Genomic DNA, 16,823 nt, shown 5'->3' with positions numbered 1-16,823 from the left:
TTAAGTAATTTGTCCTGAACTGCTGGAGCAGACTGCAAAAAGATCTAGAGAAATGTCATCAAAATGAATGCTAGGTCCATCACTAGGATGCAGAGAGTTGGCATGCGGTGTGTGTGTGTGTTGCCTCACTCCCACAAGAGAGGTTCGGCATCCTGAAATAGAAAGGTGATCTTGAGGGATGATAGGGTGTATTTCTTACTGATTTGGGGGTTGGCAGGAGAGCTACAATGAGACCATTGCAACAGATTTTAAATTACATGAGATTATAAAGAAACGGGTATGTTCCACATTAGTGCACAGAAGTGCTCTGGCAGCTCAAACGACCATCACAACCATTAAAATCATCTGATTACTATCTGTTTGAAAAATTAGAGTCTGTGTGGCATGTGCTCTTATCTAATGATGAAACCCTGAAAAGTGACCCCATGGTTGGAAGACCCAAAAGTAGTTTTTACAAAGAAAGGAGTTTTTGAAATTGAGGCAATGATTTCGGCTGCAATTAGTCACTGTCAGTTGTTTCGACAAGAATGACAGGGTATAAATTTGTAAAATAAATACATCATAGGGGGGGGGAGAAATATGTAACTTCGTCAGGAGGCTATATTGAAGTGTTAAAGTTGTATAAAATTTGGCTAATAAAAATACGTTTGCTAATACAGTTTTGACGAAACCTTTTGACTGAGCCCTCAGAGCCTAATGGCTAATGTGTTGCCTGCATGGGGAATTTCTGGTTCTCTGAATCTGTTTCTCATGAGATTGTGGAGCTTGGCTCCTCTGGAGATGCTTGCACTTGAGAAGCTTTAAATGCCTTCAGTAGAAATGGAGAAGATAAGCAAGTGGCTTGTCTTTCCTAGCAAGAGACCCTTGGAATTTATTGCATTTCAGTACTCATCTTAAATGGAATGCACCCTATTTATATGCATCGGCATGTAACAAAAATCAGGAGGAAAAATCTACCTCATAACGTGGTCTTTTCTTTAAAAATACATTGCTTTGCTGTGGTTGATGACAAAGTTATCTTATCTAATTATCTCATCTCATCTCATTGTAATGTACATTGCTCCTTCTGAAACTGCACAGTACCAGTAATGATGGCACAGTTGTTGTTACTATTACCTTGGGCAAAAGAGCAGGCCCCTTGAAGCAAAGGTTGGCACACATACTAAATTTAGTGGTCTTCACATGTGGTGATATATAGATATAATCACATTTTCTAATAGAAACACTTTTCCCATGCTATAAGTATATGATTATTCCTTGTGGAGCGGGAAGGGATTCCAGTGGGAATTTAGTCCAATCTTACTAAGAAAGCACATTGCAACTCCAATTTGCAAGCAAGTTGTTGTTGTTGTTTAGTCGTGTCCGACTCTTCGTGACCCCATGGACCATAGCACGCCAGGCACTCCTGTCTTGCACTGCCTCCCGCAGTTTGGTCAAACTCATGTTCATAGCTTCGAGAACACTGTCCAACCATCTCGTCCTCTGTCGTCCCCTTCTCCTAGTACCCTCCGTCTTTCCCAACATCAGGGTCTTTTCCAAGGATTCTTCTCTTCTCATGAGGTGGCCAAAGTATTGGAGCCTCAGCTTCACGATCTGTCCTTCCAGTGAGCACTCAGGGCTGATTTCCTTAAGAATGGATAGGTTCGATCTTCTTGCAGTCCATGGGACTCTCAAGAATCTCCTCCAGCACCATAATTCAAAAGCATCAATTCTTCGGCGATCAGCCTTCTTTATGGCCCAGCTCTCACTTCCATACATCGCTACTGGGAAAACCATAGCTTTAACTATACAGACCTTTGTAGGCAAGGTGATGTCTCTGCTTTTTAAGATGCTGTCTAGTCATGCTCAATGAGATGGGCCCTAACTAACTTGTTGCACTGATATTGAATGGGCTCAAAATGACCAGAAATGAAAAATGCAAATATTCAAAGTTTGCCGATTGCACCAACTTCACCATTCATATTTTAAAAGCAAGGGTTCCCCCCCCCTTTAACCTTGGTGAAACTATCAGTAAGCATGGACAAGCTTTTCTGAAAGACAACTTGACGACCACAATTGTACATTACAGAAAAAGAGCAGCAGCGTGGGAAAGTTGGATTTCCCAGAGGGCACCCTCCACTCAAAATTGTGACAGAATAAAACTCTGTGAAATGGGTATGCGCCATAGAACATACCACAGAATCCTGCATACTATTGCACAGACCCCCTGTGGCAAACCCACCCAAGTTACTTTGCAAAGGAAGCAACGTAGAAAATGTTACTCGGAAATATTTGCTGAAGACCAAAATTCATTTGAGTCTCTGCCCAACATCACTCACCACCATCTCTCAAGAGAGTCATACTCTCCCCGGTCCTACATGACACCTTAGTTTGTGAGATGTTACGTTCATTAAATACTTGTGCATAAAATTTACATACAAACACCAGAACATCACATATATACTTCATGAATTTAACATTGATTTTCCCATAACTCAGTTTGTTGATGTGAAGGAAAGAGTTAACACTGAGGAAAACTACGCTCCATACATTTAAATGGTTTATCTCCTGTGAGAGTCCATTTGTTTCCTGTTAGCCGCCCAGAGTGGCTGCAGAAACCCAGCCAGATGGGTGGGATATAAATGTTGTTTAAAAAGCATGAAAGCCACTGTAGCATTATCACAGCAGACCAAGGGCCATAACCTCAGCTATTATTTCTTGCATGTCAACTATCAAATATCACTATTATTGGATGTTATATGCAGTCTCTGTGAACACTTGAACAATCAATACTGAAATACTTTTGCACATTTTGAGGAAGAATTTTGTGAATACATTTGTAAAAGGAAAAGCAAATACTGTACATTTGCCTTGAGAGAGTCTTTGAACCTCTTGTTGAACACCAGCATTACGCTTACCATTTTAAAGTTTGGAATAGAGTACTGTAGTTGCTTTTGAAGATGAAATCCAGCATCGCCTGAGCTCTGCGAGTGCAGCTTTCTCCCGATTGGAGTGCAGAGTGTTTGAGGACCAGGACATTCGCAGGGAAACCAAAATGCTTGTTTACAAAGCTATTGTACTACCAACCTTCCTGCTGAATGTAGCCAAGGCCTTGTTGAGCGAGGCCTTTGTTCTAACTTCAGCGAGGCTGTAGTGAGATGCTTGTGCAGTGCCCACCTTTGAACCCCATGAACTGGGCAAGAGGCAGACAATTGCCATAGTGGCACCTAACACTTGTGTTATTGCCCAGCAGATGGCTATGGCTATTATTACTGAGAATGTTTCCTGTGACTGTAATCCTAAATATGGCAGTATAGTCTCTACTCCGCCATGTTGTTATACAGGATTCCGCACCCCAAAACTCACTCGTGAACATTATGCAATTTTCACCCAATTTCTACTCCTCCCCCAGTTTACTGTATTTACTAACAAACGCACAGGACGGGGCAGCATGCTTGTTTCTGGCAAAGTATGAGCAGCCAGGGACAGCCTACTGTATAGAGCTCTGGAAATACTTTTTAAATGGTGTACAGAGAGCTATCTATATGCAAAAGAGTAAGTTGTTTTCTAACAATGCAATATAAATTGGGGAGAAGGGAAGTCTGAGAAGAAGTGTAATATTCTTCATTGCCTTCCTTTTTCAAGTGTTCAAGATACTTCTAATCTCACATGGACTAAACTTGTAAGATTTGTTTGAAAAATGCTAGTCTACTTCATTGCAGCAAATAAATTTACGTTTGTTTATTCCATCAAGGGAAAGACATCAAAAAAATAAAAAAAAAAACACTGGTAAAATCAGATTTTACCAGCTAAACATTCAAACAGACATTTTATTTAAATGCATATAATCACAACATTCAAAATATCAAACATTCTTTCATTTTGTGCTTGGCAATCCGTGAGGCTAAACAGCATACACTGGTACAGTACAAGAATCGAGAAATAGGATAAGTGGGTTCACAAATTGCTGCTGAAGGGCAATTTTCAGGTTGACAACAGGCAACATAAAGTATATATAAAAAACACCATCTCAATAGTGAGATATTAGTTCCATTTTTTAAAAAACCTCACTCTGAGGATAAACACTCGGAAGATTATCAATTCAGCTAGCGAAAGCTTTCCTGTATACCACAAATAAGGAAAATATTAACTCCTATTTGCATTTTAAAAAAAACAAAAAAACAACTATACAAAATAATTTCACCCTCCCCTAACCTGTTAAGAGCATTATTTTGGTATTCAGACATGCTTTCCTCTCTGACTTGAAACCTCTTAGGTTGCTTCTGTTCATCTTTTGCTTTTTACTTGAATTCCAATGTGCGGAGAAATGTTTATTAGCATGATTGAATAAACACAGAAAATCAGCTTGCAGAAGCTTATGTCCTTTTTACATACATACATGCATGGTCCTTCGTACTGAACTATGGGCCAGTTCTCACGCTTGATGCGTGTTATATATACATATATGAAGCAAGGCCTGAGTCAACAACTTCTCTGTTGTAAAATGAGTGGACAGATCTCATGAACTGGGCCTACCTGTATTGATTCTATACTGAACGAGATACAGGAGAGGGGGCCATACATGAGGCACATTCTCAACATAAAACAAGCCTGAGCAGCATGTGAAAGGAGCTATTTAAGTTCCTTTTTCAACCACAGTGAAATAGCCTGAAAATTGCAATACCTGGGTGAGTCATTTTCATTCAAGGACATAGAGCCTTGCTTAACTAGAGCATTCAAAGTTTAGGTGACAGCAGGTAACATTTCAGATCCGAAAACCGATTAGCTATGCCAGAATTGCAGAAAGTATCAACAAATAGACCACAACCTACAGAAAAAGCTAAAGCAGTTTAAATATCACCGGGGAGGGGGGGATTCAATGGGGGAAATGCATAATTAAATATCACCGGGGAGGGGGGGATTCAATGGGGGAAATGCATAATTTTGGTTGGATTGCACCAATTGTCATTCGCACCATCCTTCCTAAAGCAACCCTTTGGAGAAGTATATTCACTTGCAACAAAACTTACCGTAATAGTATAAACAGCCACACAAAAGACCACATTGACAAGTCAGGTGGCAGTGTAACATGAAGGGCACTTAAAAACTTTCCTCACCTTTCCACCAACACACACCTATTTATTTTTAAACAGATACTCCCACCACTGAGCTTACAGTGAATTCAGTTTCTGAAATTTAATACAAAATCTCGACAAGGTGTCATTTGTATCAACAGTCTAGCAAAAGCTATTTGACAACTTTTACAGAACCTTAAGGTTTGGGAGAAAGGATTTCTCTTCAAAATTTGGCAGTCTCTGCTCAAGGAGTTAAAAAAAATAAAAGTGGGGGGAGGGGAAACTTGAAGCATCTTGGGAGTTTATTACAGCATGCCACTGTTTGTTCCAAAAGGGCCAAGCGACAAATTAAATATCAGTCTTCCGCCCAATTACACATTTCTTCAAAGTGCATTCTTTGGATCACCAGGAGTGTTGAGAATAGTTGACGGTGATCTGGAGCAAATGCCGTGGGTAAATCCATCTTCAGGCATATCCGAGGAAACTTTTCAAACAATTGTTCTAGCTGTACAGTTCACTCGCACCCACAGATTGAAAGGCCATTCATAGGACTGAATACAATTATATTTTGAGCTAAGTAGGCACTGCTCAAAACTGGTATCTTCACCTACTGATTAAACTATTATGTTGGAGCTCAGTGTTATCATTAGTGTGTTTGATTTCTCCCTGGAAATTGACAGTTCTGTGTTTGTCTGGCGCCCAACTGAGAAAATGAACTTCGCAAGCACTTTTCACAATAATCTGAGCAAGAATTCATATGTCGCATTGATTATTCCCCAAGAAATCAGAGACCGGTGATAATTCAGATGGGCGCCTCGGAAGAGGTGCGTCAGTTTCCTGTCACGCTCCAGCCAAATCTTCATGAAAACCTTGGAAAAAGACTGGAATTCCCCACCAATTTGTGACTGCATGCGAGCTTTTACTACATTCAGTGGGAAAAAGAGGAACCCCAGCATAGCACCCAACAGACCTCCACAAATAAAATCATTGATCAAGTGAGTACTGTAAGTTGTGGCTTCAGGCAAACACTGCTTGATAGGTCCTCTGAGACCGAAGAAGAGAGCATTGCTAGGGCCGTTCCGGAGCAGGATAGGCACTAACCCCCGGTAATATTCCCTGGCCCCATGGTCTCGGAGAACTCTGAACGCCTGGTAAGTGTTTGTAAATTTGTCGTGATGTTTGTAGTCCTGCAGAAGTGTCTGAACGCGCTCGAAGGGAGTCAGGACCGCTTCCGTGGTCCCAGCGAGCACGGCTGCCAAGCTCCGGGTCAAAATTTCAGGCGCACTCATGTGCTTCAGGAGTACGGAAGACAAGTCCTCATACAGGCCGAACATTATTGCCAGGGTTGTGCTCTTCTGCATCAGCGGTGGAAGGATGCCACGGTACAGATTCCTGAGCCCATCTTTCTGCAGCTGACGTACTGCATCTCTGGTTCGTACACCATACAACTGCTGTCGAAAGAGGACTTTCTGGACAGGGAAGGTGACTGCGACATTTGTGATGGCTGCACAATAACCACAGAAGTAATGTTTGCCTGAGCTAACTTTTACAATGCGGTGACTGACTTGGTCTGCCTTTGATTTGTTCAGGACAAGGTCTTTTGAATCCATCATGCTGCTTGTTCTGTCTTCACAGTTCTCTTCTCCTACAAAAAGGAAGAGTGAGCAAAGCTGTACATAACTCAGCTTAGTTTTATGTACTTTGCTACGCATTTCCCCCCCCCGAAAGACCCCCAACTACCCTACACACCATGAGTAAAAGGGGAACATCTGTCATTAAAAGCATTGAGGACATGTCTGAGCCAAAATCAGCTGGCTATGAAAATGGATTAAGACTAGTAGAAGGTTGAGAAGGTGATTAAAGAAGAAGAATGAAGCAGTAACACCAGGAATTTAATGGACATATGCTTGCAACGGGAGTGGGAAACCTAATTACTTTTTGGGAAAATGTATTAAATAATTTGGATGGATTTGTTAAAATTTGAAAACGCACACACACACACACACACACACACACACACGGTATATGGACATGTCTGGGCCAACTATTTTTCCCGTGATAGTATGAACCACCCTGAACATATTTATATTGAAGTCAGCAAAGAAAAGTTTAAAGTAATTTTTAGTAGTCTGATCAGCTTATGCAATCTTCACCTCATCCCATCTCAACTGACACCCCATGTCTGGATTTTTCAGGATGGAATTTAATGCCTGCATTTCACACACGGCCTTAGGTCCATGCAAAGTTAATTTAAGGTTTCTCTGGCAGGGACCATTATCATAAAATTCATAGTGCATTTAATTACAGAAGGTAACTGGAAAGAAAAGTTAAGTCTGCCATGGACAGAAAACATGTATAATGCAAACCATTCTCTTCAAAAAGAAAAACAGAACCCTGGAAGCCTAGTTCCCTTTCTTACTGCTTGCTATCTTCTTTTATCTACTCGCACTTCACTCAGCTCAGCAAACAGATAAATTGCTTCCAAGTTTCACCATAGTTCCCAAACAGTTTCATTTTCTTACTTTCTTCTTGCAGAGCTCTAGGTAAACAACTTTCTCCAAATAATCACTTTCACAAAGAAGGAAGGGACTTAAACTTGGCCATGTTAAAAAGAGAAGCACTGGGAATGTTTGTGTACTTTTTGGGCAATATCTAGAGTGGCAATTGGGAAAGGGAGAGATGGCTGGTCCAAGCTGCTCTACTCTACTGCACAGGCTAGTAGCAAGATTATCCAATACAACATAACTTGAGGCTTGGGTACCTGGAAGAATCTCTGCTTCCACATCAATCTGTCCTTGCATTATAATCATCTGAAGAGGCCCTTCTGTCAACTGAGATGAAGTGGTTAGAAACCAGAGAGAGGGCCTCCCCCCACCCGACAGCCCACTTACAGAACTGTATCCCCAAGGTGGTTCAGCTGGCGGCTACATTAATATATTTCCAGCAACCAGCGCAAAGTTCGTTTACTATCTGAGGAATTTTTCTCATCTGCAAGAGTCTACCCACATAGCTGTCATGGCAATCAAGCATTTGCATCTGGTTAAAAGAGTTGGGGCCTAGGCCAGGAAAAGCTCCAATGTTTCGCCATTTTTATTTAAACCAACAGCATTTTCCTTTTAAGCAGCTCCTCCAAATCCATTACTCATTCTTTTTCAATGTTTAAACTGTAACAGTCAATAACAAATCTGCATTGCAGAATCACAGGCTTGTAGGGACCATGGCGGTCATGTAGTCCAACCCCTTGCAATGCAGGAATCTTTCCTTGCCAACCGCTGCCCCAGCCTCTGCCCTCCTCCTGACAAGTGGCCCTACAGCTGTTCTCTTTCCCCTCTTCTGAAGTGGGGAGGGAACCCAGCGGTTTTGCTCCAAACCCCTCTTTTCATCCTTTGGTGATGAGGCTTCATATACACTAGACCAGGCATCCCCAAACTGCGGCCCTCCAGATGTTTTGGCCTACAACTCCCATGATCCCTAGCTAACAGGACCAGTGGTCGGGGAAGATGGGAATTGTAGTCCAAAACATCTGGAGGGCCAAAGTTTGGGGATACTTGCACTAGACCTTTAAAGCATATTCAAAGAAGTCTGGGACCTGTAGTTTACTCTTGACAGAGTTACAATTCTCAGCAACCCTCTACAAACTACAGTGCCCAGAATTATTTTTGGGGGAGGGGAAATGTGCTTTGAACTGTGCACACAGTCTGGCTGGTTTGTGAAGAACTGAGCTGCTCTGCGGAAGGCAGAAAAATCTGACCAACTACTTTTGTGGAAAGATTTGCATTTGTGATCCTTTTTAGCGCTGGTGTGGAAAGCCAATGCCTTCTGTGCTGGTGTTTGGTTGTTGTTTTTTGCAGACGTATATAAGATTTTGCATGTCTGGTCCTTATGACTCACCTGCTGAAAAGCGAATGTGAGTACTGGTTAGTCATTGTATTGAAAACCCCCCATTCCCGTGCATATATATTTTGTTTCTCCTCCCCACCCACCACACCCTCAACCAAAGTTCTTTTGCCAGCTTCTTTATGCCTACCAAGCAGCCTTAGCCCTGCAAGATGGCAGGAAGGAAATCCTTTACAAATTCATTTGGGAATAAAAATATTTCTCTTTGAGGTCCCCCCCCCCAATGTATTATATGTATTGCTAAGACATACCTATCATAACAAACACAGGAAATATCCCTTATGGAACTAGTCTCCTTTGTACACAAAAATATTGGGGGGGAGTGGTTTGGGGGGTGTTCCCACACTTTTGAGGCAGTGCTGCCTCCTATAATTATTATTAGTAATAGTAGTATTTCGCCAGCCCTGCCCCTGCACCTTTCAAAGCAAAACATTTATTATTATTATTATTATTATTATTATTATTATTATTATGCCAGCTCTGCCCATGCCTTCCAAAACGAAACATTATTATTTCACCAGCCCTGCCCCTGCGCCTTTCAAAGCAAAATATTATTATTATTATTATTATTTATTATTATTATTATTATTATTATTATTATTATTTCACCAGCCCTGTCCCTGCCTTTCCAAGCAAAACAGGAGCCCGACCTCTCCTCCCCAATAATGGCAAAGAAAAGCACCTCCAGCAACAAGGAGACGAGGCCAAGGAGGAAAGCAAGACCGCGAAAGGAAGGCGGCAGGAAAGCAAGAGAACCCCGCCTTGCAGCGGTCCGGAAGGGCCTTGGCCTTACCCTTGCCCGAGGTCAGCAGGCAGCCACCTGCAGGAGGAGGAAGGCCCGGCCCGGGTCCCGCTCGCCTCTCAATCTCGCCCTCCTCCTCCAACCACTAGCCACTCCTACCCCCGATTCCAGCTGACTCCACACTCACTCACCCGCAGGGGCTACATGGCAGCGAAAGGATGCCCCTAAACGCGCGGGCTCCCGTGCACGCGCGCGCACGCCCCAATAGCCCGGCCCGGCCCCGCGCGCAAAGGAGCGCCGCGCGGAACGCTCTAGCTCTCGGCAACTGCTCTGACAGCGGCAGCCCCGCGGGAACCGGCCGGGGAGCAGGACCCTCGCCACGCCCTGACGCAAAAGACGCGTGACGTCAGGAGGAGGAGGAGGACGGCGTTCACGTGACAGGCACCTCCTCTGTCACTCCCCCTCGGAGAGCGCATGCGCTTTTTCGATGGGCGGCTCTCTTTGAGCGGAGATGGATTCAAACGAGCGCCCCCTTCCGGTTGTTCAAACAGGGCAACTTTATGTGTTTATTTACTTCGTGAGATCTGTAAGCCGCTTGGTTGCGGTTTTCTTAACACCAAGCAGCCCGAAAGCGGTTTACACAAAAAAAGGAAAAGGAAAATTCAGAACCCAGCTTTTTAAATATACGTTTCTGTTAAAAAATTCCTCTTCGAAGCTTTCAAGTCACAGAATCACTCAAAAAAATCACTGCTGCAGGCAATATGGAAAATAAAGTACCTGTTAATGTGACGCTGATGCAAACGTTTTGTTCATATACTATGCAAAAGAATGAATTTCTACTGCCTGTCCTAAACCACCTTTCTCTCTTCCCGCTTCTCTTTCCCCAGAACTCTTCTTTTAAAACATGTTGGCATCTGTCCTCGAGAGACAATGGAGTCAAACTGCTGTGATAGCAGCACCTAAGTGTCCTTCCGAGGTGCAAGCCTGGGCAGTGTGTAAAGGTAAAGGACCTCTGGACGGTTAAGTCCAGTCAAAGGCGACTATGGGGTTGCGGTGCTCATCTTGCTTTCAGGCCGAGGGAGCCGGCATTTATCCACAGACAGCTTTCCAGGTCATGCGGCCAGCATGACTAGACCACTTCTGGTTCAACGGGACACTGTGACAGAAACCAGAACGTATGGAAACGCCGTTTACCTTTCCGCCACAGCGGTACCTATTTATCTACTTGCATTGGCGTGCTTTCAAACTTTTAGGTTGGCAGGAGCTGGGACAGAGCAACGGGAGCTCATTCCGTTGCAGGGATTCGAACTGCTGATCTTCTGATCAGCAAGTCCAAGAGGGTCAGTGGTTTAGACCATAGTGCCACCTGTGTCCCTGGGTAGTGTGTATGGAGGACTTGGGCTGCTCAGACGACATGACCCCCCCCCTTCTTGGCCTGTTGTGGTCCAAAGGAAAGCAGAGCAAAATGTTTGGCACCAGTTACTGCAAGGAGTTGTACAAGGTGCCATCCGATCGTCTTAGGGACTCCACTCCGGATTTGTACAGGGTTTACTCCTGAGCCTTTTCTTCTCCCCAAAATATCCCACAAGGCAGGAGAGATTTAGGATCAGGGTTTTCCATCTCCTAAGTGAGCTACCTTCCCAGGTTGACAACCCCATCTGCCCCTCGCTTCCCTCTACAGCAGGTGCATAAACCTTCTTGACCATTGGACACACTATGAGTTTCATCCGCTCAATCTGCCAGAGCCTGAGAGTCCATGCCGTTTGCTGGGGTGTACCCGGTTCCCCCTATTTTAAGACGTAGTCATAAAATAAGCCATAGCAGGATTTTTAAGCATTCAAGGAATATAAGCCATACCCCGAAAATAAGACATAGTGATAGGCGCAGCAGCAATGCCGGCCGCGGCAGGAGGAGGAGGAGGGAAAAAGTAAGACATCCCTTGAAAATAAGCCATAGTGTGTGGGTTTTTTTAAGGAAAAATAAATATGAGACGGTGTCTTTTTTTTTCAGAGAAAAACGGTAGCTGCTATCACATGCTGGCAGCTTCTAGGAGCCACGGGTGAGATCTGAGTGCAGGATGAGGGCCAAAGGTGGACCAACTATCCCAGGAGGAGCATTATGTGTCCCCCACTACCCCTTCCATAACACCCCACATGCCCCTTTTAAAACATACAGAAGTTAAAATACTGTAACAGATTAAAAGTTACTTTGACTTTACTAAGCATCTGGCTGCATAGGCTTGTCTGAAACAGGAATGTTTGGGGCAGGTGCTGAAAAGAGTGCAGCAAGCATGCCTGCTTAATCTCAACGGGCAGAGTGCAGGTGTTGCAACACTGAACGATCAAGTTCTTACAAATGTGGAATGGGGATTTATGTCACCTGTAGTGGTGCCAATTCTCAGCTGGCACTTGTGAGGTAAGGAGATCTCATAGGTAAACTGGTCCCAAGTTGTTAAGGGTTTCATATGCTAATACCATGTTTCCCACATTTTAAGACACCGTCTTATTGCTTTTTTTTCTCAAAAAACCACAGGGTGGCTTATTTTTGGTGGCATGTCTTTTTTTTTTACGGTATTACGGTTTTTACAGCACCTTAAGGTCTTCTCGGCCGGGCCAGGCTGCTGGCTCGGGGCACTGCGTGCCATGCTGCTGGGCTGTCTGAGCGCTGCTGGGCGCTTTGAGCAGCTGGGCGCTCCGCACGCTCCAGCAGCTGTTTCCAGGCGGCGGGACGGCGGCGGCCGGGTGGAGGCGAGGCCGCTGGCTCTGGCGCTCGGCTCCGGGGCTGCTGGGCGCTCCGCGCGCTCCAGCAGCCGGTTCCGGGCGGCAGCCGGGTGCAGGTGAGGCCGCTGACTCCGGGGCTGCTGGGCGCTCCGTGCGCTCCAGCAGCCGGTTCTGGGCGGCGGAACAGCAGGCCTCCTCGGCCAGGCAGAGGCAGGGCCGCTGGCTCCGGTGCTCCTGGGTGCTCCGAGCTGCTGGGCTAGAAACTACAATGCACAGAACGCTGTGCATGGTGAAGCTAAGGCTCTTTACACACCAACACCCCGCCCCCTCCAGCTCTTCCCGCGGGAGTGCGAACGATCCCATGCGCCTTGGAGGTGCGGGTGGAGGATGCTGAAAGCGACGCGGCTATTGGTGGCTCGTGCACTCTGTGGGGGGAAGGGTGCGCGCGCTGCCTGGCCGGCCGAGTCTTGTTACTGGCGATGCCGCGCGCTCCGAGATGCGGGCTGCGGGCTGGTAGGCCTCCTCGGCCGGTCCAAGCAGAGACCCGACCGCTGGCTCAGCTCTCCGCCCGCGCTGCTGCAGGCATGGAGATACACTATGTCTTATTTTCGGGGTATGTCTTATCTTTCGCAAATGCTTAAAATTGCTGCCCTGGCTTACTTTATGACTACGTATTAAAAAGGGGGAAACACGGTAGTAACACCTTGAACTTGCCCCAGTAGCAAACTAACAACCGGTGCAGAGTGAGTGCAGCTGTTACCGGTATATGCTGACAAGGTCTCACTGCTGTCAGCAATTGTTCTGCAGCATTATGCAGCTGCAGCAACTTTGTGAGGTTTCTGTCTGTCTCTCTCTCTCTCTGTGTGTGTGTCTGTCTTTGTCTCTGTTTCTCTCTCTCTCTCTCTCTCTCTCTCTCTCTCTCTCTCACACACACACACACACACACACAAAATGAGATATTATTGTTTACAGAGATTCCCCCCATAGCAGTGGGCAGCCCGTTTACACAGATAGCGATGATAATGTGAAATGCATCAAACAAAAATTGGGTGGGGCACAAATATTTATCCCTCTGTCACCTTTTCTGACAAAAAAGGCCCATTTAAAAAACAACAACCAATTGAATTACTGCATTGGTACAGTATTTCACTTCTGTAAACCTTCCATGGTTCTAGTTACAGGTAGGTAGCTGTGTTGGTCTGACGTAGTCGAAACAAAATAAAAAAATTCCTTCCAGTAGCACCTTAGAGACCAACTAAGTTTGCCATTGGTATGAGCTTTAGTTGGTCTCTAAGGTGCTACTGGAAGGAATTTTTTTATTTTGTTTCCACTTCTGTAAAGTCTGTGTTGCCAACTCAGTTTACTCCCTACTGAGGAGAGTGAAGAGTTAAGAAGTGAAATATTTTATTACTTGATGTTCTAGAGGATAAGCATGAACTTTAGCTTCTACTGAACCTTGTGTGTTATCTAAAATTAATCTCCAGCATTGCTAATGCAAGCATTATTATGTTTTTCTTTCATTCTCTTCTTTAGATCAAGGGGCACAGGATCCAATTCTGCAAGTTCTGACTAATACTAAGAAGAAGGAGGATAGCTACTTTTTTTTGGATGGTATTTCCAAGAGCAGAATCTCCATTGTTGTTTCTCTTTCCTGCTTGTCTTTACAACCAGAGACTGTTTAAACAAGGCACAGTTCCAAATCTAAATTAGTCCACTGTCTGCAGAAAGACTGAAACTAGCAGCAAATAAGTTTAAGCACCAGATATTCTCCGATAAACAGTCTTTTTTTGTTATAAAGCATTTCTGGAGCAGTCAAACTGAAGACGAAAAATTGTAATGCAAAGAATAATTCCCAAAGCCTCACAGACTACTCAAATGACCTTGTTCTGCCTGTTTCTTTGTTTTTTGTCTGTGACGTCTAAAATATTCTTTTCCAAGGTATTAATATGTATTTATTTATTATATTCAGTGCTTTTTTTCTGGGGGTACGCATGGGTACGCATACCCCTAAACATTTTCTGAATCTTTGTACTTTTGACCATTTACCGTATTTATTTCCCCCAAGTCGAACTATAAAATGGTGATTTTCTTGGGATAATTCACACAGTGATCTACGACATCAATCACTTGCGATCTGCAGTCCATTGGCAGTAGGAGTACAATATGGGCATGTCTTTAAGCCAGCAGCCTATATTCAAAACTTGACAGTGCCAAACTACCGAAGGCTGTTCACAAAAGCAAGACTGAATGTTTTCCCCTCTGCAGTGCTGGAGGGCAGGATGAGAGGAGTACCCTACCAGGAAAGACTGTGCTCGTGCACCCATGATGTAGATTCTATAAAACACATTGTGCTGCACTGTGGGAAGTTTGAGCAAGCTAGGGCTGAAGTGATTTCACCCCGCTAGCCTTGCTCCCAGGAAAATCAGAGGATTTCTATATCAGGTTCCTATTGGAAGACAGGTCAAATGCCAGAACACTAGCAGTGGCAAAGTTTTTATCGGTGGTCACAAGAACTAATGTTTCCTATTCTGAATTTGAGTAAGATGTCTGAGTGGTTTGAGGGCGGGGTGTCCCAGCTGTGTATCGCTTGGTAACGAATTGATGGGTCTATGGACCGTAATAAAGATTGTTGTTGTAAAATGGTGATTTTCTTGAATCAAAATGAGAGTACCTCTAAACATTTTAAAAAGAAAATAGCACTGATTATATTTATGTTATTTATACCATGCCTTGCCATAATTATATGCAGATCAGCTAACAAACTGAAAGTTGTTCAAAGCAACGGCTACGAACACACTGGAAATGATTGTAACAAACATAAAAAGGAAGGTTAACCAGTTTGGGGTTGTTGTTTTTTACTCTGCTGCTATTTGTTGATGGTGCAGTGACCACAACGGTTATTCCCCACCCCCACGCTTTAACTTGTAAAACTGGAAAAACTAGAATGTACTTCCATGCGCAAAAGGCAGTAAGTACAAACTGCAAGTACAAAGTCCTGCCCCAAAGACAGTTACTGTAATTTAGTTTTATCAGGCGAAAGTGGGATCTACAAAAAAAATATGACACTGTAGAATGCTACTGTTGCAAGTTCAAGCCACTCAATTCCATTTGCAAAGCAGTAGGGCCAAATGCCTCTTGAAACAAAACCATATTTACTGCTCACCTAAAGGAAAGTAAGAAATGAAGCCAGGTGGACATACAGTACGTACTATGAGAGGGAGGGCACTCCAACATACTGGTGCCAAAACTGAAAAGGCTGTGCTCTTTGTACTTGTTGCCATTTCCATTGACAGAGGAATATCCTTGCAATGAATGCATGCCCACATTTTCTTGCAGCTCTGCATTGCATGAGAAGATTGGACATTTTGAAAAGCTTTATTTCAGCTCAGTTATACACCGCTGCTACTATACTTAAGTAACCACTGGTAAACTTCTGTGGACTCCTATAATCATGCGGAACACAGTTCGAAAACTACTGCTTTAGAATTGCATCATCATGGTAAACTTTATTTTTATTCTTTATTTAAATCATTTGTATCTGATTTTACAAGTACAGAGCTACAACAATACAAAATACATATCCATATTTTGAGATTTCTCTGAATCTCCAGACTTCCCACATTCCCCTCCATTGTGTCCTATTATAAACCTTTTCAACTGCATATTCTTTCATCATCCAAATTTTATGTTTCTCCTTTTTATCCATAATATCTTCTACATTACAAGTGCCATTGCAATCCTGCTAATGTTTTCATCTGCTTACAGTGGTCTCTCAAGTAAATAATATTTTCCCCCCATTCTTTATGGAAGTTTTGGTCTTCTTGGTTCCTGAGCTTTCCGGTCAGTTTTGCCATTTCGGCATAGACTCTAACAGCTTATTTTGCCATTCTTCTCTTGGCAAACTTCACTACCACAATTCTATCAGCACTTACATAGGGATTATAACATCTTGGACAGAGCTACCTTGATTTCCAGTTTTGCAGGTATTAATCCCTTCCTACATCTCACTTTGCGGGAGGCAGTGGAAGACAGGAGTGCCTGGCGTGCTATGGTCCATGGGGTCACGAAGAGTCGGACACGACTAAACAACATCATCTCACTTACCGTAATCAATGCTGATAAATAAAGGCAATGAGGTTCTGCTGCCATCTGGTGGCTAAGCCTCTACGTTTCACAATTTGCACTGGTGCCCACATTTCATGGGACGTGGGTGGCACTGTGGGTTCAACCACAGTGCCTAGGGCTTGCCGATCAGAAGGTCGACTGTTCAAATCCCCGTGATGGGGTGAGCTCCTGTTGCTCGGTCCCAGCTCCTGCAAATCTAGCAGTTCGAAAGCACGTCAAATTGCAAGTAGATAAATAGGTACCGCTACAGTGGGAAGGTAAACAGTGTTTCCGTGTGCTGCTCTG

At 43.9% G+C, this 16,823-nt stretch overlaps 1 protein-coding gene across 3 annotated transcripts; it reads right to left on the bottom strand.

Annotated features, from left to right (window-relative positions):
* Nucleotides 1-3,789: 3,789 nt before the first annotated feature.
* SLC25A51 (solute carrier family 25 member 51) lies at nt 3,790-10,094 on the bottom strand. Of its 3 annotated transcripts, XM_035097365.3 has the most exons (3): nt 9,885-10,084; nt 7,816-7,885; nt 3,790-6,699 (listed from the first exon to the last, which is right to left on the bottom strand). In XM_035097365.3, exons 2-3 carry the CDS (start codon nt 7,862-7,864, stop codon nt 5,786-5,788), a joined length of 963 nt encoding a protein of 320 aa, XP_034953256.1. In that variant the 5' UTR covers nt 7,865-7,885; nt 9,885-10,084; the 3' UTR covers nt 3,790-5,785. The 3 variants fall into 3 exon arrangements, with proteins under 3 accessions (XP_034953256.1, XP_034953258.1, XP_034953257.1); XM_035097367.3 differs by lacking the exon at nt 7,816-7,885 and having other exon boundaries at nt 9,885-10,094; XM_035097366.3 differs by lacking the exons at nt 7,816-7,885; nt 9,885-10,084 and adding an exon at nt 9,745-9,881.
* Between the last annotated feature and the right edge of the window lie 6,729 nt (nt 10,095-16,823).

The sequence above is a fragment of the Zootoca vivipara genome, chromosome 15, assembly GCF_965207765.1.
Source record: "Zootoca vivipara chromosome 15, rZooViv2.hap1.1, whole genome shotgun sequence".
In the NCBI taxonomy this organism is placed as follows: domain Eukaryota; kingdom Metazoa; phylum Chordata; class Lepidosauria; order Squamata; family Lacertidae; genus Zootoca; species Zootoca vivipara.
The sequence above is the reverse complement of the archived record's forward strand: the minus strand, read 5'-3'. Positions and strand labels throughout refer to the sequence as shown.